The following is a 22,737-nucleotide window of genomic DNA, read 5'->3' as shown; positions in this document are numbered from 1 at the left end:
GACTCCCAAACACCACAAGACCTCTAGCTCAGGTTAAGAGGTACTTCAAGCTCAAACATTGTGCTAGCACAGACTTGCCTTGAAGTTCAAGTGCTAAGGAGTGGTAGTCCAGTCAGGGCAAAACCATCCAGTTCCACTAGCCCCAGCTGACAGCTTGCACAGGCCAAGTGCTCTAGTCTGTCAAGCCCAGCACTCCTGAAAACTCAGCAGAAAATTATATCACCTAAGATACAGCAACATGCTGTATGGGAGGAGTTCCACAGAAAAATAACTATGAAAAGGATCTTTATTAATAGCATACAAGCTGCTGAGAACTGATTTGCTACAACGGTTAGTCAAATCAGAACAACATTAATAGTAAAACGCTGATTTCTTTTTTTGCATGTGAGGCTAAATGCTTTTTTAGAAAGGCACTATAAATTGTAAAGTATTAATAACAGAATGAGTCTGCCCATAATTATTCACCAGGGTTTTCCCTGAACTTCCTCTGAATGGTCTCCTGTTGACAGTGTCAAAAACTGGGCAGGAGACCAGATGAGGCAGCCAGTTCCTACATTTCCATATGTTTGGCAGAAGTTGTATGTACAATGACAACTTCAGAAGAAATCTACTGACCTTCAGAAAAAAACTAAAGTCAGTCTGTCCTGCATTAGCGAAGGAAATCTTCAATGCATGGCAAAGGCTTGCCAAAGGGAGTGCCTTGTTAAGCAATGGTTGTGCAATCTAAGCAACATACATTTTAACTTTAAATTTCCCTGTAATTTATGTACAGGGACTGTTCCTTCATGCACTTTATAGATATTCATAGTGATCTCATATGGGAAAGCAGTCAGAAGAGTGGCAGACAGCATACCTAAAAATTAAGTTTGGAGCACTGCAAAGATCCCAGCCTGTTACACTTGGTAGTAACAAGGTAACCATCACTGTGTCATGCGTGTACCTACCACTGAAATGGATGGGCACTATCAATAACTTGCAGTGCTGAGCTGTTCGTGTGAGCTCTTTTTCATTCAGTTTAAGAAAACATAAAGCAATTCTGACATTCAGAAACACCTCAAGAGAGGTGGCTTTTTGTAAGAACATCTCATCTTTTCAGCAACACTGGATAAAATACTGCAACTCTAGCGGAGAATTAGAAGGAAAATTATCACTAGAATAATTCATTATAGGTTCCTAAAAAATTGATTTTTTTCTCTCTGATCGCCAGCTTTGCTTTGGTTTAGAGTATTATGGAACTCTTACATAAAGAGATAAATTATGCTTAGACCCTTTCCAGTGCATTAAACTTCCCACCACAAGATATTTTTCTTGACAAATATTTACATTAAGAAACTGGACAGATTAAGAGAGGCCTTCTGACAGATCTCAACTGTAATTCTTGATATAAAGACATCAAAAGACAGACCCATTTCTAGCAGGAATCAGCTTCAATCCTATTTGTTCACATCAATAATCTTTAGACAGTGATGTTGCTTCACTGGTACAGTTTGTGGACAAGACAAAAATTGGTGGAGACTTGTTAAATCACTTGTCAAAAAACACATTTCAATATAGCCAAATGCAAGCAATTAATGTGGAGACAAATAATGCAGGCAGTACATAATGGATAAGAAACTATCTTGGCAAGCAGTGCCTTTGAAAAGGATTTAGAGGTTGTCACAGATAATCATTTCAACATGCTCTTTCCATCTTGTGCTTTGGCAATGGGGAGTAATGCACAAAATTAAGCTATCTTGCAATCTACTCTGTATTGGCAAGACTGTTATGGGATGACAGTGACACAATTCGTTTTCCACATTTGAAAAAAAAAAATATGCAAACAGCAGACAGAGTTTATGTGATAGAAAGAAATATTCCAGAAGACAAAAAATTTGGAAGCTTAATATCAGAGCATATAACATAAAAATCAAGGAACATCATTTACTCGGCTCCTCAAAGAGAAGCCAGAGAAGTGATTTGTCCAATGTCACAAAATGGATCTAGTACTAAGTCGTGCACATTCTTTGGCAAAGCAAAGCAAGATGACAGTTGATGGAAGCAAGACACAACATGAAATTTCAAATAAATTGATTCTTTTTCTAACTGAACTTAATCACTGTTGGAAAGTTAGAGCCTCTAGAACTTTGCATTTAGGGGCTGGGGGGTGGAAAAATCCCAAACCAAAATCCAAACTGTCCTGTATGCAGGAAGCTGGGTTTGGTGGCAGTGAGTCTCAAAGTGTCTCTTAGTTCCATGGAAAAGGAAGGAAAATCTACGTTATCATCCGCATGCTGAAGTTTACATATTCTGGGCTTTTTGCCTTTCTCTGAAGGATTAGACATTGGCTAAGTGGGACATAAAATGCTCTTTAAATCATTTAAATCATCTTTAAATGATGATTTTTTTGGTATTTCTTTCTCACATACCCTGTCAGTTTGCCTCAATAAATCAAAGGGTGTTAGACACAGCTAACATTGTGATATCTCTGGGTCTCTTTGGGGGTAAACTGTACACTTCTGAATACTTCATCTAAATAAATTCATAGAACTTAATATAAACAGCATTTGAGGAAAAAACCCCATGATGACTGACCTTACACAGAAGATTGGACTCGTAGATTTGATTTGCTTTCATTTAAAACTTAAGACCATGAAATGTATTACTCATTACAAAGCTAAGGAAAATAATCTTTTAAATGTGACTTAGAATAACTGATTTAAGCATGACACCTTTCTACACCACTTGAAAGCAGCTTCTATATTCAAATGTACTTAGTTGTGACCTTTTCCTAGGCTCTCTTTTTAATTAGAACACTTAAATTATCACGTTCAATCACAGAACAAAATCTATTTGTATAAAATTATTTACAACATTTTATGCATCCTTTAACAACTCTATGAACCTCATCCAAGGCTCACTGAAGTCAGCAGGAATTACTCATTAATTCAGAGAGGCTTGGCACAGCAGCTAAAGTTATAAAATTGGTCTACACAGTTTCAGCAGAAAACCTGAGGTTGAAATCAACTTGTATGGCTGAGATAAAATGTTAGGGTTATGTAGCATATTTAAGGGAAATAACTGCACATTCTTAAATCCCTTACACCAACTTTTCTATAGAAGCATTACATATATGTCTAAAAGGATAGGATGGATATTATATTGAGGAGCAATATCTAGTATAGGTGTATGTCACATTCCAGTCAAAAGAATGGCTAAAATCATTCATAGATAGGTAATTTTTTAAAATTTCACTATTAGAACTATGTGTTCAGTTTATGAAGACTTGCTTGATGAACCAGCTCTAAGAATGACACTAAATGCTATAGATAAGGAAAGAGAACATTTTTAATAGTAACATTCAGATGATGGCAGAGCTAAATAACCAGGTCAGCTGAGATTCCTCTGTACTAAACAGTGATTTGGCAACTGGTGTGTGCCACCCACCATGGACAAACATAAAGCTCTCAGCCAACTTTACTTGCAAACCTCTGTCATACTAAGAGTGGCTTCAACTAATCCAACTTTGGGCACCTAATTTAGGTGCTTAAAGATGGAAATGACAGTCTGTGTTATGCAAAAATTGGAATACTTGAGTAGCAACAGCCTGAAGGGTGACCGCCAAGGAAGGAGATGACTAAAATAAGGTGAGATTAATCCAGACTTAAAATCTAGAAAAGCATTAGTTTCAATTCATGCAAGGAGAGAAGAAGACAGTTTTTATGTTGTTTTGCACAGTCACTGGATTCAAATGAAACATATCTTCATGGTCCCCTTGCTAATGACACTAGCTGAGTTGTATGTGCTTGGGTAATTTCCAGTCATCTGCCAATCTCAGCACAAAAGGACCAAACACAAACTAATAGGCAAACGGAGGGTTTATTAAACTAAGAATTTATGAGCTGTCATAAAATTGCCTTGACTAGTAAATATTTATGTTTGTTCTGGCTTTAGGAGAAAGGAACTTTCATTTTATGATCATTTGTTTATACCTAAAGCTTTGTTTTCAGGACTAAACCCCCATTTTGCTAAATATTAAGGAGTTAAGTGTCACTGATTTTGTAAGAGTATGATTGTATCTTGGCAGCAAGCATCAATTCTAAAATTCCCATTTCCTGACTGAAGAAAATTTTCAAGGACAAATAACTTTGAAATTACTTTGAATTATGTTATTCTAAAATTCAAGCTAACCCCGGCCCTCTCACACTTGATAAAAATCACATTTCATAGTTCCACTATGATTAGCTAATGGTAAGCTCAAAGCACTGTAGAGGCCAACAAATAATATCATCCAGTTTTATGACAAATTTCTTTATGCATATTTATGAGCGCGTATCTAATGCACAAATAAACAGAAATATGCATATTTTTGAAAGCAAAGGGATCTTGGCCTAAAATAAATTTAAAAAAAAGGAAATCAAGTGTCTTAAGAAGGCTGATTTTAGCATATCGTTTTTGGATATTTCTGCATATCAACATACACATATTAGTTTCCCATATATACAAATCCTTTCATGCATTGCAGACAGCAAACACACATCTCCAGATTAATATGCATATCAATCCTTTTCTGTTCATATTTCTAGAAACACAAGTTTGCTTCTAAGAGTATATCAGGACTGTGCAGGCTTTTACAGTAGCTGATGATCTCCACCAGAATACCCCACTCTATGTTTTTACCATGTACTTGTTCACTAGCCTACTCAAGTCTAACCAGCAGTTTGATCTAAAGATCCATCTCTAATTGGTCAGTCTCTTACTATTAAGATGTAAATATCATACCAAAGAAATTAAGGATTCGGGGAGAATAGGACAGGGGGAAGTTACAGAAGAGATATCAGTGACTAAATTGATACTCTGGCTTCAACAACTCTTTGACAGCTGTGCTGTAACCATTGATATAATTCTGAGTAAAGACAGTTCTATTGAAATCTTTCTAACAAAGAACAGACACAAGGTACACCAGCTGCAGGCAAATAACCATATCCACATAAAGAAGGAAAACATTACATGGAACAAAGGTAGCATAGCTGTAGTCACACAGATAAGTACGATCTGCAGGCTTGTTAAACTGAGGATTTGGGTAGTTCACTAGCTCTGCTTCTGGACCTGAATCTCATGAGAGGTGCAGCCCGCCTTGCCAGTAACAGAGAGGTGCTAGGGCTGGATAGATACACTTCCCAGCCCAAGCACATGCCTCTATCACGTGGAAAGTGATCCCAAATGATCTTGCAAAAAGCTACAGGTTCAAAAACTAGGATGAGCATTTCCTGACTTATCTTAACCTAAATTATTCCTACAAACTTATTTCTCACAAAACCAACAACCGTGCATTTAGAAATGGCATCAATAAAATGTATTTTTTCAGTGTCATCTCACTCCTTCAGCACTAGGGCTAATAAAGATCCATCAAAGATTTCTGAGGCAGTGTTTGCATGCCTGAGCTGCAGTGAGCATATGCAGCAATGCTGGCACTGTCTGGAGGTGCTAGACTGGCTCTGTTTGTGACTAAGACTTGATCAGTGCTTGAGCCCCTCTGGGATTTCCAGGCAAACAGACTGTCCTTAGCATCTCTCTGAACAAAGCACCCAGCCAGAAAAAAGGAACTACAGCCTTGCTGCAATAAAACAGTTGGGGGGAAAAAAAAACCTGAGGAAAGAAAAGGGAGATTTGTAACTCAAAAGTGCTTTACTGTTGGTCTTAATTGCTATCCTAGGATTTTGCAATGAAACTCTCCTGTCTACCGAAGCACGTGAATGACGGCCGTGCCAATGAATTTCTAGTACTAACATTAAGTAATGAATAAAATATATTAATGGCCACCAAACACAGTTATTTTACATTATGAATTATCTCCAGTGAGAAAGGGTTAGTTTATTTATTAGAGTTACTTTTATATTTCTGAAAATCTCCTTAGAGCATTAAATATTTTATAGCAGTTGTATCCTCAGCTGAGACAATTACCATAAAAACAAAGAGATGAAATAGTTTTCATTTATCCTAAAATATAGATGTATCTTAATATTTTTATGAAACAAATTCAGAAGTTGCACATGATGTAGAGTACCTTTATGGAACCAGGTATTTAGATAGCAAGAGGTAACAGTATGATTTGAGAAACTCTTTAGTCAATTATTTTAAGCAATATATAGAGGGATGTAAAAATCTTCATTTGAAACCTCGAACACTTCTGAATATCTAGCTTAAAAACTATTGCCTAGCATTCAGCCTGCAAGTTTATTTTCTGACAGACACATGCTGTTGAGCGTCTTTTCAACATTCAGAATATTTTCTTCTTCAGAGTTCTGCAGTTTCTCCAGAAAGAGATCTTCATGCCACCTCACAACTCTTCAGTATTTCTGGTGTATGCAACAGCCTGACTCAAGCAAGGAAGATGTTTGTCACTGAGATTTCAGGTGTCCAGCTGACTGCACTGCAGGGCAGTAAAAACAGCCTTGGTGCAGTGGACTATGTGGGTCTTCCAATTTGGTGACCATCGCCTTCTGATGCAGGGAACTGACATTTTCAATTCATTTTCCCCCATAGTTTTGCAGTATATCTGTCCAGTGACCTTTACGACCTGAGGCAAGAATCATTTATTAAATAATTCTCTTGCGATCTTATAGTTGACGCATGTCATACTTCACATAGCAACAAGATTTGCCTTTGCTATTGTGAAACAGTTTGATATATAAAGCTTTCTAATCTTTAATCAAAGATTTTTATAGTTATTGTTTAGGAATTCAGAGGAAATTATGCTTTTAAATAGGCAAGATGTTACAGCTACTTCATAAAGAAACGTAGAATGATAGACAGGTTTCTAACAGGGTCTGGAAGTTTAGCTTGTGAATGCCTGGAATATATAAGTTTCACCCTAAGTCACAAAAGCTATTACACTTCTATTACACTTATATCATAGAACATGTATAATCAGACCAGTCACTGTAAAACACAGAGAAAGAAAAAAGTACAGAAAAAAACCATTTGCTCTCACTGCTGAGTTTTAGACACCACATTATGTTATGGCTCAGTCTTATTGAAAGAGCTTTTCTACTTACTATCAAAAAATGGACGTAGATACTTGTTGTATCCTTTTATTATTTTTTGTATAGTTGGAGGTAGAATTTCACTTTTTCCTTCAGCTTCAGGAACTTGCATTGACCTAAAAGCAATTGAAAATGAGGATGTTTTAAAAAGACATTATCAACTATAGCAGAGATGACATTCCAAGAAAATGCTGTATTAGTTTCAAGGGTACTGTTGACTACTGTCCATCAGACAACATATTATGAAGTAGATGCATGTTAGCATTTTGCAGCACTGTAAAATAAAAATTCCAGAAAATATCAGATTTCATAATCTACATTAGTCTCTTATAGGAAAAAAATATCACTTTCATAGCTTAAAGTCTATAGCTTCTTTAAATTTTATTATTTCTTAACTCTTCACCTGAGAAACAATCTACTTTAATACTTTATCTGTAAACAGAGCATTATTGTTATAATCTAGGAATGTGGAAGAGATAGTGACTGTTTATTTCAGTATTTAAAATTAAGCTTCTTTTTACGTAATGAAATACATTACATTTAGCTCTCAGAGAGAGAGAGAAACCAACGTCAGAGACTAGTGCATAAAAACACTCTTAAAATTCTGCTTTCACAACACAATTTTTAAATAGGTTATAGAAATAATCCTTTTGGGCAAAGTCAGCGAAGCATAGTAAGAATTCAAATACCTTGTTTGTTCAGAAACAGCTACAAATACAATCCATAGAAGTAAATATAAAGAATTACAAACCCCATTTTTACCCTGGGGTCCCTGCAATGGTCCCATGGGGGGTTCAGGACATGACAGTCATTAGATGAATTAAGAGTCTAAGGAGGATATATACCAAAATTGCAACTCTTTACTCAGACTCCCTCAGGATTCACTTTTGTATATCCCTCTTCACCTTTTATAGGCCTTAATGGTTAGCAGCTGTGGGGGGACACTTGTGGCCATTAGGGGCTGTTACACTCTAGGTAGCAGTCCCACAGCCTTTTGCAACCAGACCTGTCTATCTCACATTGGCCTCTTTAGCCACCAGCGCACTTGTAGCAAACGTGGGTAAAGCCCTTCCCAAATCTTCGTTCACAAAGCCCAGCCATGATGCTGATGATGAAGCAGTCCCACAGTAAAAGATATTATAACCTTGCTCTTAATTTCTACCTAACCCCTAAGGTGAGCACCCCAAGACTGTGAGCAGGGTGTGCTCACCCATCACAGATTCAGGCTGTGCTCTTCATTAATTAAAACACAAATGGTACTGACCACTTGTTGCCAATGATTTGAGAAAAGTGGGGTACGAATTATGAAGGTGAGAAGCAGACAACTGATTGACTCACTGAGGCTCAGCTGGCTGCAAGCAGAGGCATTGTCTCTGCTGATGGAGAGACCTATATATTTATCAGGAGAGGGGATCTCTGTTTTTTACTTCCTTGCATGAGAACTGAGTGGTCACTAAAAGTGACTAGCTCTGCCCCTTAGCTCTCCTACAGTAGGTATCAAGAGCTGTAGCTGTGGTGGTTTGGCCCTGGGGAGAAGAAACAAATAGGTAAGGGGATACCAGTATTTTGTGGTCTTTCTTAATACTGCTAAATCCTCACTGAATTTCTTATTCCCAGCTTTTCTTAGAGCTACTCCTGAAAACTCTGCTTGCTCTTCTGCATTATATTTCTCGGTCTTCTGTAGCTTGCCAAAGTTTGATCTTTTGTTTTTAATTTTGCTCTGTTTCTGAGAAAGTTTGAGTTGTTCTGTCAGGAAACTGTGGTTTTCATCCACTAGGAATAATCCAGTATCTTAAACTGGCAAAGCTTAAATGCTAAGATGATCTCACTGAATGCGCGTGGCCAAATCACACTGTGGTTTTAGATGTGGTGTCCACTGGCCTGAAGTGCTGCTATTGCTGTGTAATTTTCTGCTCACCAGACCCTATTCCCACAGAAGTAGCTGTTTTTCATTAGCTGCCTTGTAATACATATAGTTTAGACATTTGAAGTCCTATATTCTCCCTTATTTTGTCCCTGGTTTTTTTATTTCTATATTGCTAAAGAACTATGTTATTACTTTACTCAACCTTAAGAGTGGTCTTGAGTAATGACAGCATTGAAATAAGGGAAGTTTCTCCTGTAAGTTTTGTCCTAAAGAAACAAACACACCTCAAATTGAGTTGAAATATGAATCTAAAGACCTGTTTTATGTTGCACAAAGGTGTTAAAATTGGAAATGTACTTGAATGTAATTGATTTCCTAAATACTGTACTTCTAATTGATATATAGGCTTTTGTAATTTACATATAAATTTTAGCTGAGTGTTTAGTGACCTGCATGAGTTTAATTTCACAGCAGAACTGGATTGTTCTTGAATAAGTCTTACACACTGTGAAACATAAAGGAAAACTTGTTTCTTTTCCACTGCAAGGGTATAATATTATTCTGCTGATCAGTATGCAATTGTAGAGAGCTCTGATTCATTACCGTTAACAGCTATTTTCTGAAATATAGCTTTAAAACTTTTTATGAAAGTCCTTCCCTTAAATCACTTGAGATAATTCATGATTCTCCTCATTAAAACATGATGTGTAGCTTTGTATCACTGGTCTTTTGAATGTTATGGTTAAGTAAGAACTTGTTGGCCTGGGAAAGCTGTTGTGCAGTAATTGAGGCTCTGAATTAACAAGGCACTGTCCCTTGTGTGCTACAACCTTTGAGAAGACCTATAAGCCAATAGGTGTGAGAGGAACCTGATGCCTCCTAAATGTGAGTGTGTGGTGTTACCATCCTGGTAACTTTGGGGATACTCAGAAGCAGATTGTCAGTGTCGAAAGACAAGGAATCTACAGAAGCTATGTGCCTTAAGGGGTTTGGCTTTTCTGTGTTTTAAGGGATGATGCTCTGTTTCCTTTAAAGTGCTCTTTGATTCACGTCCTCTCTTCATTGCTAAGCAAGAGTGAGCTCACAGCTCCAAACATTCACAAAGGATAAAAGTAAAAGCTGAGATTCATTCCACTTATGCATGTGCATCTTCTCATCAGTTCATCTAAGCTTCTCTTTTACCCAGTATTTCTGTTGTTATGTTTAACTATATGTTCTATAAATGCAGATGATGCTTTAGTTCCTTCATTTTCTTAATGTATGTGAAATACATTGGCATGCATTTAAGTATGGAATTGCCATGAAACAGCTGTTCCAGCCACTGAGGAGAGAACATGCTTTTACAGAACCAAACTGAGTATATTTGTCAGTTGGGAATATCTATCTGTTCTGGGCTGTCAGTGCTTTAAATGCTTTAACTCATCAGGTTCAATGACCTATGCTTGCTTTCATAAAATCTGAATTGCAATTATTTATTTTCCCTAGTTATTCTTATGGCTCAAAAACTTAGTATTTTTATGGGCTTGGCTGAACTTGGAAGGTACAACAACTGCTTGTTATTTAAGACACTTTCAAGTTAGTGTCTTAACAGAATGGGGTAACTGGAGGGGAAAGAGGGAACATTTGCCGTAAACCAAAGTATATATCACCACTTTAAGCAAAAGTACAGTCTAGACACGTGTATGAGAATATTTTTCCTGGCTATTTTTTGTCAGAAGTTGTGTATCATGAAAGAGACAGAAACACCTTAGAACTGAGGGAAGATAAACAAAATGCCAGATACAGTCTGAGCAAGCTTTTGAAGCACTCCCCTCAGGAAAACAAGAATAAAAAAAGCTTTATTTCAGGCAATTCACTGTCAGGAAAAGGGTTTACAGATGTAAATAAAGGTGTTACTTCTGGTTTCATACTTGTGCTCAACGATAAGGTTTTTTTATGGTCTTTATAGATAAACTGTAGCAAAATCTACTACGTCACTGATTAATTCTCTGCAAAACAGACAGTACTGTCACCATTTTTTTGTTAAATGGTGAGGTTGAAACTGTAGTATTATGCTACCACCTACCAGATACAGGAACAAACACTGAAGTGACATATGTACTCTTAAGCTCAGTCAAAAAACAAAAAAAAGAAGTAAACATCCCACAGAATTTTCTATCTCTGGCTCCATAAACCCAGGCTAACATTCTTTAATTTGAAAACACTCTTTCTGAAACAAATGAGAGCCCTTCTTAGGACTACATAGCATACATTTACTTAAGCTGATTCCTGATAATGATTTGAACTGCGTGTTCTATTGACTACTCAGATAAATTTGCCTCAATTTTTTCATTTCTACTTAAAAAAAATTTAAAATACTTCTGGGCTACTCCCCAGATATAGATTTTAATACTAAAAATAGGCCTTTGATGTGATTGTAATGTAATTTAATGTCAAGTGCTGAAAGTGAAGTTAAGAAGTCTCATTCAGGAAGGGAGAGACAGAAAGGGAAAAAAAAAACCAATCCCACACCATTACTGATTATAAAGTACTCACTAGAGGAAACTCTCTTCACACATTAACCAGAGCTTATACAGGTGGGTTATCTAAGGGACCACTTGGGGAGAAATCATGTTCCTTGCTTTGGGTGCACCTCAGCCTTTGGATATTGCTCAGAAATATTTCTGTGTTTTAGTGCCAAGCAGGATCGTTTTTGTTTTAAACAGCACTTTCACAAACACCTCTGCACTGGACAAATGCATTTGTATACCTAAGCATCATCTTGTCTGTGAGATAACCAAGGGACAGAGCTGCTTCTCGGCCTGTGTTTGGATTTGGGTGCAACAGGACGACATCAGCTCAGTGCAGTGCACGTGTATCTAAGCTAAACAGGTGTTGTGCATTCAGGTGACTCCCATGGATACTACACAGAAAGGAACTCTGTGCTTCTGGATACTCAGAGCCATATGAAGCTGTAAGAAAATTCATAAAGTCTGTCTGATAATAATGAAGGCAACTATATACCACAGGCTGAGCTTCTGGGGGAATTTTGCCTCCTTATTACTTAGATGCTTCTGAAATTTCGTTAATCTCCTAGCAATGTTTTATTATTGCTAAGCCATAAGTCATCTAGTTATTACAGAATGTGGCGAGTCTCAGCTGATGAGGAAGGAAGGTGGAATTAGAGCAAGTGTGTTCTGGACAAAGACCTCTTTATAGTACTGAAAAAAGTGGGAGAAGTAGATGCTTTAAACTCCCTTTCAGCAGACTGTTCCACCTGCCCCTACAACTGAGTGAAAGTCTGTTTGCACACCCACTTGAGCTAAAGCTCAGGCTGAATCTTATGTTGAGGAATTTAGTGAGACATGAAGTAGGTTAGGCAATTCTAGATAGAGAATTGGCTCACAGGCTTTAAATACTTCAGTTGAAGCTGATGGTGACAATGTTTAACCATCCATGCTTACATTTTCTTATTAGAATTACTTATAAAGAATACTTTCCCCATTTTTATATCAGCAATATATTTTAAGTGCTCCATTTCTATCTTAAGTTTTTTTGTCATGGCAACTACACTTTTAGAAGGGTTGCTTGTACACAGAAGGGATCATTTTCACTTTCCAGCTTAACACAATTCAGATTTCCTCAAGACTTCACAATTTCATCGACAGAGAATAAGAAAACAGTATTTTACAGAGGTAATTCTTTCTAAGATACTCTCCTTTTAGTGCACAATGATGACTTTACTATCTCAAGCTTGTAGTAAATCCAGGTGGACGGTGTGCTTCTGTCCTTGGGCAAGGTACTATGCTACAGGCAAGGACCTTGTGCTCGTCTAAATTTGTTTAGCATCTGAAATGCTATTCACACTCTCTACCCAGTCATCCTCCATCCAATGGATCATTTGTTTAAGTTAAATTTCATTCTTTTTTTCCCTATCCATGTTTCCAATTAAAAAAATCTGTGACTCAATCCAGGCAGCTGAGATTCATGAAGTTCAGTCCTGTATTTCTGTTATTAATACCCCGGTTCTTTAATATTTGTAAGAGACAAGATTCAACTGTCAAGAGGATTTAACTTTGTTACCTGGTCAGATATCTTTCTAATTATAAGTAAATTTATTATAAAATAACAGATAATATTATAAATTGAAGAAATAATATGTTTTAGCAAATAATTCTTACCTATAGAGGATCAATAAAAAAAGGGCTCTCAGACTGCAGCACTTAAGACTATACATTGTCACAAGTTGTTTCAGAAGTTCTTGTGGCTCCTAAAAACAAAAGGTGCAGAGGTAATGTTTTACAACGTATTTGCTTTTCAAATACACTAATTTCCCAAGGTTTTCAACACTTGTATCTTGAATGGCTTCTACTATAAATGTATTGGTAAATATCCACATCAATTAGAAAACTCTCAAAACTTCAAAAAAAGAGATGGCATCAGGATTTATTTAACTTACCAATAGAAGATGCATTCCAGTAACCTATAGCTCTTTCGTTTTTACTAAAAATATAAATATATATATTATACATAAATATATAAAAAATAATGTAATCATGTGCAGGAGAATTGCAAACACTGAATTTTTTCTTTCCTATTCATGCTTGTAAATGAGTGCATCTCTGGCACATCAGTGCACTCCTGGTAATCGAAACACATAACCCCATCACAGAACACAGAGCTGTTTAAGAGCAACATCTCAGGTTCATGGGTAGTATCCATACCTATGATATGTAACTTTGCTAATCCTTTTGTTTACAAGAAAAAATGAAATTACATGCTTCCACCTCTAGCTATTAAAAAAAAAATCCTTTGACCCTATATAAATAATCATATATAAGCATCCACATTCTGAGAATGTTTGGCTGAGGCAAGATGTTTTCTTCTGAATGGGATTTCTTTGCTTTTGTCAGTGTGATTCACATCCAGAATGGTTATTTTAAGTAATCTGTCAGCTCTGTAATCCACTTCTGCTTGAAAAGAGTATCAATCCATAGTTTAATGCAGTCATGCAACAGATCTGAAATTCACAGACTGTGCACACTTTTGCTATATTTCATCGGAGCAGAGAAATGTTATTTTTCAGACTTGCTTCAAAACTCTAAAAAACCCCACATGACAGGAATGTTACCTACCGAGAATCTGCAAAATAATATTTAAATGTTAATAAATAAAAATGAAATATCTGTTGCAGGTTTTAGGAAGGGACAATCAAACATAATGTTTTCAGTGTCCAGAATGAGTTTTGCAGGAGTATCTTGCAGTTTAATTTCCCAATAAATTGCTACTAGTAAAGAATTTGAAGCTTCGCAACTTGAAGCTTTGTTTCACCATCCTTTAGTAACCAATGCAAAATGTTAGCAAACTTTTTTAACCCCAAAGTAATTTTCCATTCAGTCTGTAGTTCTAGTAAGAGTAATACTAGTGGTATTTACTTAAATTAATGCCACGTGAATGGTACATGACTTTTACGTAACAGTGAAGTGACAAAATGAGTTGTTAATGTCTCCAAAGAAAAAGGAAAGCCATTTAAATGGCTTTTAAAACGAGTAAACATTCTCAGCATCTTTGATACTTTAGGCATACACCAGCCTGATAAATATTAATGTCAAAATAAATCATATACTCCTCCTGACTTCCACAGAAAATCACGCATGAGACGTGAAGAGAGCTGGTAATAGGAAAAAACAGCACAAATGGGCAGATGGTGTTGTCAGAACATGGCTCTCTACATGCTGATTCTGTAACACTCCTGGTGCAGATCGTGGGATCTCTTTTGTGTGTCTCATTTTGGGCTTGGATGCTTTCTACATTCATTATGTTTATCTCACAGGAAAATACGCTAAAAATAAAAAGCCTCTTACCGACTTTATAAGTACTTCATAAAGCTGCTTTTACATTTAGCTTTTAAATTGCTACTATGAGCTCCTAATATGTCTGAAGATCCTTTATAAACAGATTAAGGGAACCTATGGATATTTCCGTACTTATTTGATTTTAGCTTTTACAGTACTGAAGATCAAAAGGAGCGGGCTGATTACTGATTTCTTTCTAAAGCAGCTGGTTTACCTTTAGATCTTTACCAACATCCAGTACAGCAATTTTATGGGAGGATGGGGTGGAGAATTTTGGTCTTTAACATATGAACGGTCAAATCCATACTACAGTGCATGGATTACTTTTGTATGCTCAGGAAGAGAGAGCGTGGAAATAACAGGAAGGACAGCATCTGTAATTTCTATACAAGAAATACTAATCAAGAGATCTAATTGCCATGTCAACTGGCATCGCATCACTGCAAAGAGACACTGCATGCCAGTCACGGAAGAGGACTGGGCAGCTATTGAAGTCTTAAGAGGTTTCACAGCTAATACTTAAGCTGGATATATAAATCTCTGCTGCATGTGTGTACACGCTTGCATGCACGCACACATTTTCTCTGCTGCCCCTTTTTTATGGGGCTTACTGAGCTGGTTTGTTCTGTTGAAAAGCCTGCCTCTTGGCATGTTTGCACATCTGGACCTTTCCTGTCATGCATTTCTTTGTCAAATACTATACATTCACAGCAGGATTACTTCTTGCTTATGTGTACCTATGTAACTACTGGTATTTAAAACTAGTTCAGCAGAACCCATAATATTTTCCTCTCTCACAGAGCCTAGAAAAAGACACAACTTGTTTTCCGTAAAGAATATTGAGCCATTTGGTTTAACTAGACAGACTTCATGATGTCCAGACTATTATACATATATTGACACATCTTCATGTTCTAAACATATCATTAAGAATTGAGGTGAAGGTAAAAAATCTGCCCCAGTTTCTCATACCATTAGACAACAACACTTTTCTACTTTTAATCACATCAGATTAGGACTGTAAATGCTATCTAATGTTTTGGCATTTCTCTTGGGAATTCAGTATTTATTATCTTCAGCATGACAGGAAAAGTGAATTATGCAAGTTTCACAAACCTTTGAGATTGAAATGGGATGAGGCAGACAGCTGGCAGAGGTAGTAGTAGTATCCTAAAATTTCACTGGAAGTGAATTTTGTGTGAATGAATCAAAGGATGAGATGCCTGTTATACCAAAATATCTTATGTGCAAGTGGATGCATGGGAAAGACTAAAAATTATTAGATAATACACTTTGTCATATGGTAGTAGCCATATGCCTGAATTCCCATGGCTGTTACTGCAGGCATCTAAAACCGTGTGTAGAATTATCTTAAAATAAAAAGCAGATGGTGGGTTTTAGAATATCAGCTGAATTAGCATTGCAGTTGCATTTTACTTCCTGATCCAAACTGTTGAATGATAGTGCCTTTAAATGCTTGACTGAAAAGCAGCTAGGAAGTCAGAAGCAATTCACCCACAGTGCCAGGGAAGTACAACTACCTCCCCTGCTTTGGATTCTCCTACTTGCACTGTCTACTAGAACTGCAATGTAACCAGTGAGATTTTATATTCTTTACTTCATCCTCTGTTTGTTAGATCAATATGAACCAACTGGCAGGGAAATGATGGAAAGCTGGAAATACTGAGGACTCAGTGGGAGAAAGGTAGTGGGGAAATGGAAGGCAGCTACAAGATAAGATTAAAAGTAGAGAGGCAGACAAAAAAAAGGAAAAACACCTACAGGATATGGCCCCAAAATGCCACTGTCACTTGCAGATTCTTCTATCATTCTTCACTCCTACCCTTGCTTTTATTAAATTGGCACTTGACACTGTATTGCCGTTTTCATTGGCTTCTCTTGTTCTGATCGGTCTTCCTTACTATTTTAATTTCCAAGTTACACAGAAAACAATTTATTTCCCTTCAGCTGGCAACTAAGCCCCACACAGTTTCTCACTCACTACTGCCTTGTGGGGAGAGAACTGGAAGAATAAAAGTGAGAAAACTCATTGGTTGAGATAAAGAGAATCTAACAGGTAAAGCAAAAGCCATGGGTGCAGGCAGGTGTTCAGCCATCCCCAGGAAAACAGGGCTCCATCATGTGTGATGGTGACTAGAGAAGACAAACGCCGTCACTCTGAGTGACACCCATCTCCCACCCCTTATTCCCCCAACATTATATTCTGAGCATGACACCATATGGCATGGAATATCCCTTGGGTCAGTTGGGGGTCAGCTGTCCCAGTTGTTTTCCCTCCCAACTTCTTGTGCACCTCCAGCCTCCTCACTGGTGGGGTGATGTGAAAAGCACAAAAGGCTCTGTGCAAGCCCTGCTCAGCAATAACTAAAACTTCCCTGTAATATCAGGACTGTTTTCAGCACAAATTCAAAACACAGCCCCATACCAGCTATTGTGAAGAAAAGTAAATCTACCCCAGCCAAAACCACCACGGCTTGGAAAAGTCAACTGCATACAACAGACTGACAGTAGCCACTAACAGAAAGCACTTTCTGGAATAAAGTGCTGTGCTATCTGTCTTTGTTAATCTGGATGCCTGTTTATAATAGCTGTAGTTTCGTGATACTTCCTAAGTGTCCCTGAAATATACAGATCATGAAAGAGAAGGAAATGCAAAATTTTCACACATGAAAATAATTTTTCTTTTTAGGATTAATACTGCAGAGTCTGCAGCTTGAGTAAAAAGTAACAAGAGAGTTTTTTTAATGGGGCAAATTAGAAAGAAGGAATAAAACACAGCAGCAGCAAAACTCCAGGTCTAACTGGAGAATTGACTGATGAAAGTGGACAAATGCATGTGTGTGCATCCTATTACAAGGGGCACCCTCTTATTTGGCTGACAAACTGGCTTTTGGCATACCAGCTAGCTTGTTTCTAAACCTTAGGCACATCTGACCTTGCCTAGCATAGGCATAAACCATGTAGGTCTCCTTGGGGAAGTAATCAAAGTAGGATTGGAAAGTAGCTGTCTTGTCATGTTTTCTTAACAGACAGGCAGTACAGGAGCCATCTGTTATGACAGTGTTATGTTAGCAATTGGATGGATGTTAGGTCTCTACTGGTGCTGTATCTGGCAATAGTTCAAAGTGAAATACTGGATTCTAGTTATGCTATAATGTTCTGATCAATACAATTGGCACATGTGCCAGGTAATAGAAAGTGTCACTTTCTCAAGGAAACACTTGGGAAGTTACTCCAATCTGAAAGCATGTTCTCAAGTTCTATGCTCTGCGATGTTTTGTCAAAGATATTGTTCAACAACAGAAGGTCATATTGTTAAAATAAGTAGAATGAATTTAAGATTTACCAGAAATGAAAACTGCTTCTCTGATGTAGTAAAATGGCCTGTAAGTGAAACTCCATAATTAAAAATCATTTATATATGTATAAGGCATTTCATGAGAGTCTAAAACTTTCCCAAATAAATCTGTATCACAAATATGTTTGTTTATTAAAAAAAAAAAAATAGTACAGCAAGATTTCAGGCTGTATCAGCAACAACTCACTTATTTCAATGTCACAAATAATGTACAAGTTACATTATTTGTAAAATCACTGTCCTCAAAATACACCTTCTGGAAGGTCAGAATCAAAGTCAAACAAATCTTTTGTTGCAGCCATTTTAAATTTTTTTTTTAGTATCAGCACGTCTAACCACAAAAGGAGTAAGGACTAGCCATTAATATTTACATAATTAAGTATATGAGTACTGTCTAATTGTTAGAGACATTTGGTGCTCTAGATTGAGCTCTGTATTTCTTGCCAAGTTCCCTGCACTATCAATTTCATGAACATCAAAGCCTTAGAGTAACTTGCATACCCTATAATAGGATTATTTTATATGTTTATCTGTTGTTTTCACTCCGTGCATTTTGAACAGATTACATATTGTGGATTAGCTGGGAAATAACTGGCAAAGATGCTGTTAGTGTTATGCGGTTTTTCTGGAAAATGAATTTCAGATGCATAACAACTGGGTGTTTAGGATGACAATACAATTCTAGGAGTTACCTTCATGAGGCAAGTGCCAGATGTCCTATTTCCAACCAGCATAACACTGAACTGAAAGGTTTCAACAATGTACAGAAATGGATGTGGTAATAAGCATTCACAGAATAGATTTTAAGAAACAAATGTGTTCATATAACTGTTTAAAGCTAGTGCTCATTATGAACTCTGCTTATATCTATTAACAAATCTATAGCAAATGTGTTATACAGGCTATTTTCTAGTTAAAAAAGGCAGTGAACTATCTCCACTTTGTTCCTAAACATGGTATTAGGGAGCTCACAATCAAAAGTTTAGCAGATTAGTGGTGTTTGAGTCATGGCTGATGTTTACTGCCGTTTGTAATTATCCAAACAAATCATAAGTGTATGGGGTTCTTAATGGTTGTTTAGACGTGTATGTAGACTTTGTTACTTAAATCTTTTGCTCTGTACATCACAGTTCTGTTGTCTGGGCAGCTGGACCTCTACATAACTCTGCAAATGTTTGGGTCTTCTTGTACCAAACTACAGGTCTCTAAAATCTGAGACTTTCACTGCCTTTTTAAGGTGTATGCCAATACTTTCAGATACCCCCACACCCAATCCTGTAGACAGGGATTATCTTCTGCCACACTAGTCTGACAGTCACAAGTCACAGCCCACCCATGTGGCTTCAATAGAGCAGAGAGGCTGTTTTCCTGCAGTTTAATGGATGAGTGGGTTTGGGTTGAGTCAGAGGTAGGTAACCTTCAGAGGCTGCAAATGATGAATGAAACCTCAAAGGCACCTTTACAAAGGTTTTGACTGTGCAGGGAGGTGCAAACACTGTGGCTCACACTGATGGCTTGGGTGGTCTTCCATCAACCATCTGAGACCTCACAGCTGTCTAGGTGAGCACTTTAGGTCACTAGGTTTCTAAAGCTTACCCACAAGTGTGGGCTGAGAGCAGATATAGAGCTACTGCAGCACTGATACCAGACTTCACTACTGACACAGAGCAGGGCAACGTGGTTTTATAGCCTGTAGCAAACATGGAGACAGTTCTGTTTGGGCACTATCAAAACAGACATGATTAATATAAATATCTGAAAATCCAGAAGATTGGACAGAATATGCTGGTTGGGATTAAGAAAATAACAACTTGATTTGAAAAGACAGATGAAATCCTGTCTTTCTGATGTCAGCTTAAATTATTGTTCCTTATGAAAGTTAACAGATCTAGAATATTCTAACCCTTAACCTGGAGGAGAGTCTCCCCACGTAGACCCTGATGAATGCCTAAGCAAAGCTCACAGTCTCAAATTGCAGAAACTATCCAGGACCCAACTATTGTGCCTGCAGCTTCCTTCCATGCAGCCTCTGGCATGGGAGAATGAGGGTCATGTCAATTTATGTCACTGAACACATGCTCGAGGCCGTGAGGGAAAAATAATAGCCCTGCGGTAGCAGATTAGGCTCAATCATATCCATCTCCTCTCCTCACTGAATATTTTGCAATGTGCCTTTGAGATGTACGACAGAAAATCAGTCCCTTGGTCTGCAATTAATTTTGTTTGCAGTTGCAAAGACTTGTTAGTTTGGGGGGAAAGGGGAAGAAAGGAGGGAATCTACCCCAGTGATGCCTTTTTTTTTCCATGCAAGTTGTGAATTTGAACCATAGATTTTTCTGGTTTTCCTATTGTTATGCATGTCTGAAACCTTCTAGAAAAAGTTTTATTTTTCTGAGTCCTGAAACAAACGCTTCTCAGTTTGAGTCCAAGGTCTAATTCATCACTGAGTTGGTAAATGTCCTGTAACCAGATTTACAAACTAACCATTCTCAGCAGTGAAACAGGATGAAAGACCAGAAAGGAGAAAATCCATTTTCAAAGCAGTTTAGGGTTTTTACAATCAAGGAAGCTCTTGTATTTGAAATTACAAATGAATATAATTAAAACTACTCAGAAGAATCATATATTTTAGCAAATTATAATCCCAGGAAAAAATGCTTTTAATTGTACGACCACACAAAAATATCCTGGGCTCAGCTGCACACTTTTGTACCGTTAAAGTTGAAGTCAGAGGAGTTATTCTGACTAAAATGTGGAACTGAGCTCAAAGTAATCAGGAATTCAGTCTAAGAGGAAATCACACAAGCAGCTTTGAAAGCAAATAGCATTTTCCAATAAAATATGTATTTGATATTTTTTCCACTGATACAGATTTAACTAATCTTCCCATGTGGTAAGTGTGTGACTGTTGCAGGATCTTCCTTTCCTTTAAGTACAAACTTCTTTAGCTTTATTCTATGACAGGTCATTAGAACTACTTGGAGTTGTCATGATGAAGAACAACCTTTAAGAACCATATTTATAAAGTTTCAATAGACATTGTGTATATAGGCAGTTGATTTTTTATATAATTAGAAAAAAAAAAAAGCCTGCTAGAGAAATAAAATGCTCTCATTCAATTCAAGTATTCCCTTTCTTCATTACTTGGTGCCCAACAACAGGCTTAATCAACATGATCTGCTTTCATTTAAATATTATACATCTTTTTAAGTACTAGCACGTTGTTCATCCACATATTCATTTGAGGTGAGATGTGCAGACTTGCTAGGGAATTGGAGAAGGGGGGAAATGGGAGCTGGCTCTTACATTATCTTTCTGGGAGAAGTTTCTCCAAGTGCCATTCACTGTTCTTAAAAAAGGAGATTTTGAAGGCTTTTGGGGAGACACTCTCTTCTTCGATTTGACCTATTTCACTAATAGACATTTGAGTTATTCTGAGTTATTTTAATCCAGCAAAATAACCATACCTCAGAGAGGAAAAAATAAATTAAAAATTTAAAAAAAAAAAAAAAAAAAAACCAACAAAAAAAACCCCACAACAACAAAACCAAAACAGACACAACTGAGCGGAGGGGGATGGATCAGAAGGGAAGGCAGGAGTGCCCCGGGAGAGGAGCGGTGCAGGGGACAGGCTCCCGGCGGGAGGTGCCGCGTTCCCGAGCCCAGCGCGCCTTACCTGAGCCGGGGCCGCGGCCCCGCGGCGGGAGCTCCGCGCAGCCTGGCAGCCGGCCGAGCACTGCGGGGCCGCCGCGACTCGGGTTCGAGCCCGCCCACGGCCGGGAGTGGGCGGCAGAGGGAGAAGGCCCCCCTGTCATTGTAGCTCAAGCCCCCATAGGTGCCTCTAAGCAGCATTGCCCCTTCCCTGCCCCTCCTCCTTTGCTTAATCTCGCTTCCATCCGTTTTCAGTTTGCAGTGTGTTTGGGGGAAAGGATGCTGGGCAGAGAAGTGGTGAGGGATCCCTGACAGATAAAAGTCTCCCCCACGGCTTCTTTGTTTGCCATGCCTCTGTAGCAGAGCTTGCATGAAACTTCCTGCTTATTGCCTTGGTTTTCTTCTTGCAATTGGCACATCCCAGCTACCCAGGGTAGAAACTTCCACCCTTGATCTCTATTTGTTGTGGAAATGTTCTGGACATCTTTAAGTAAGATAATTCGAGTCTTTCTAGGAGTGACTGGAAGAAAAGTGTTAGTTTTGCAAATGTTGCTTCCTTTCTGACCTCTCACTTCAGGAGCTGTTGGCAGTTTGCAGGGAGATGGAAGTACCAGTTTCTCTAAGGAAACAGCATTCCACACAACACAAGATAAAGGAGATCGCTTAGGGGATGTGATTACCAGTGTTAGGAAAAGCAACTTCTGACAGAATTTATGATCTGCTGTCAGAAATCATTGCCTGTAACTAAAGTATTGGGGCAGGGGGACAACACACACACACCCAGGAACACACCAAACCCTTCCTGACACTGTTGCCAGTAGTAAAATATGGTATAACTGGTCAAAGGTGTGAAGGAGAAGAAAGAAGATGATTTCCACTATTTCAGTTTTAACTCCTGGTGCTGTTTTGGGGATTAAAGATTTGTTAACTGTTGAGGAAGGCAAAGTCTGAGAGATACCAATCCTATATCTTCTAATGAAAACC

The 22,737-nt window shown here is 37.8% G+C and overlaps 1 protein-coding gene across 1 annotated transcript in view; it reads right to left on the bottom strand.

Annotated features, from left to right (window-relative positions):
- Positions 1-21,898, bottom strand: part of LOC127477228 (gamma-aminobutyric acid receptor subunit pi-like) — a 47,694-nt gene extending 25,796 nt beyond the window's left edge. The window contains exons 1-3 of the mRNA XM_051801262.1: positions 21,779-21,898; positions 13,050-13,138; positions 7,035-7,138 (exon numbers count right to left, since the gene is read on the bottom strand). Of these exons, the coding sequence (XP_051657222.1) occupies positions 7,035-7,138; positions 13,050-13,105 (160 nt within the window). The 5' untranslated portion in view covers positions 13,106-13,138; positions 21,779-21,898. The remainder of the gene's footprint in view (positions 1-7,034; positions 7,139-13,049; positions 13,139-21,778) is intronic.
- Positions 21,899-22,737: the final 839 nt, after the last annotated feature.

Source organism: Manacus candei, unplaced genomic scaffold (genome assembly GCF_025592945.1).
Source record: "Manacus candei isolate 608988 ecotype Guabito, Panama unplaced genomic scaffold, ASM2559294v1 h1tg000050l, whole genome shotgun sequence".
NCBI classification, from domain to species: Eukaryota; Metazoa; Chordata; class Aves; order Passeriformes; family Pipridae; genus Manacus; species Manacus candei.
Note: the sequence above shows the minus strand (reverse complement) of the source record. Positions and strands in the feature narration are given on the sequence as shown.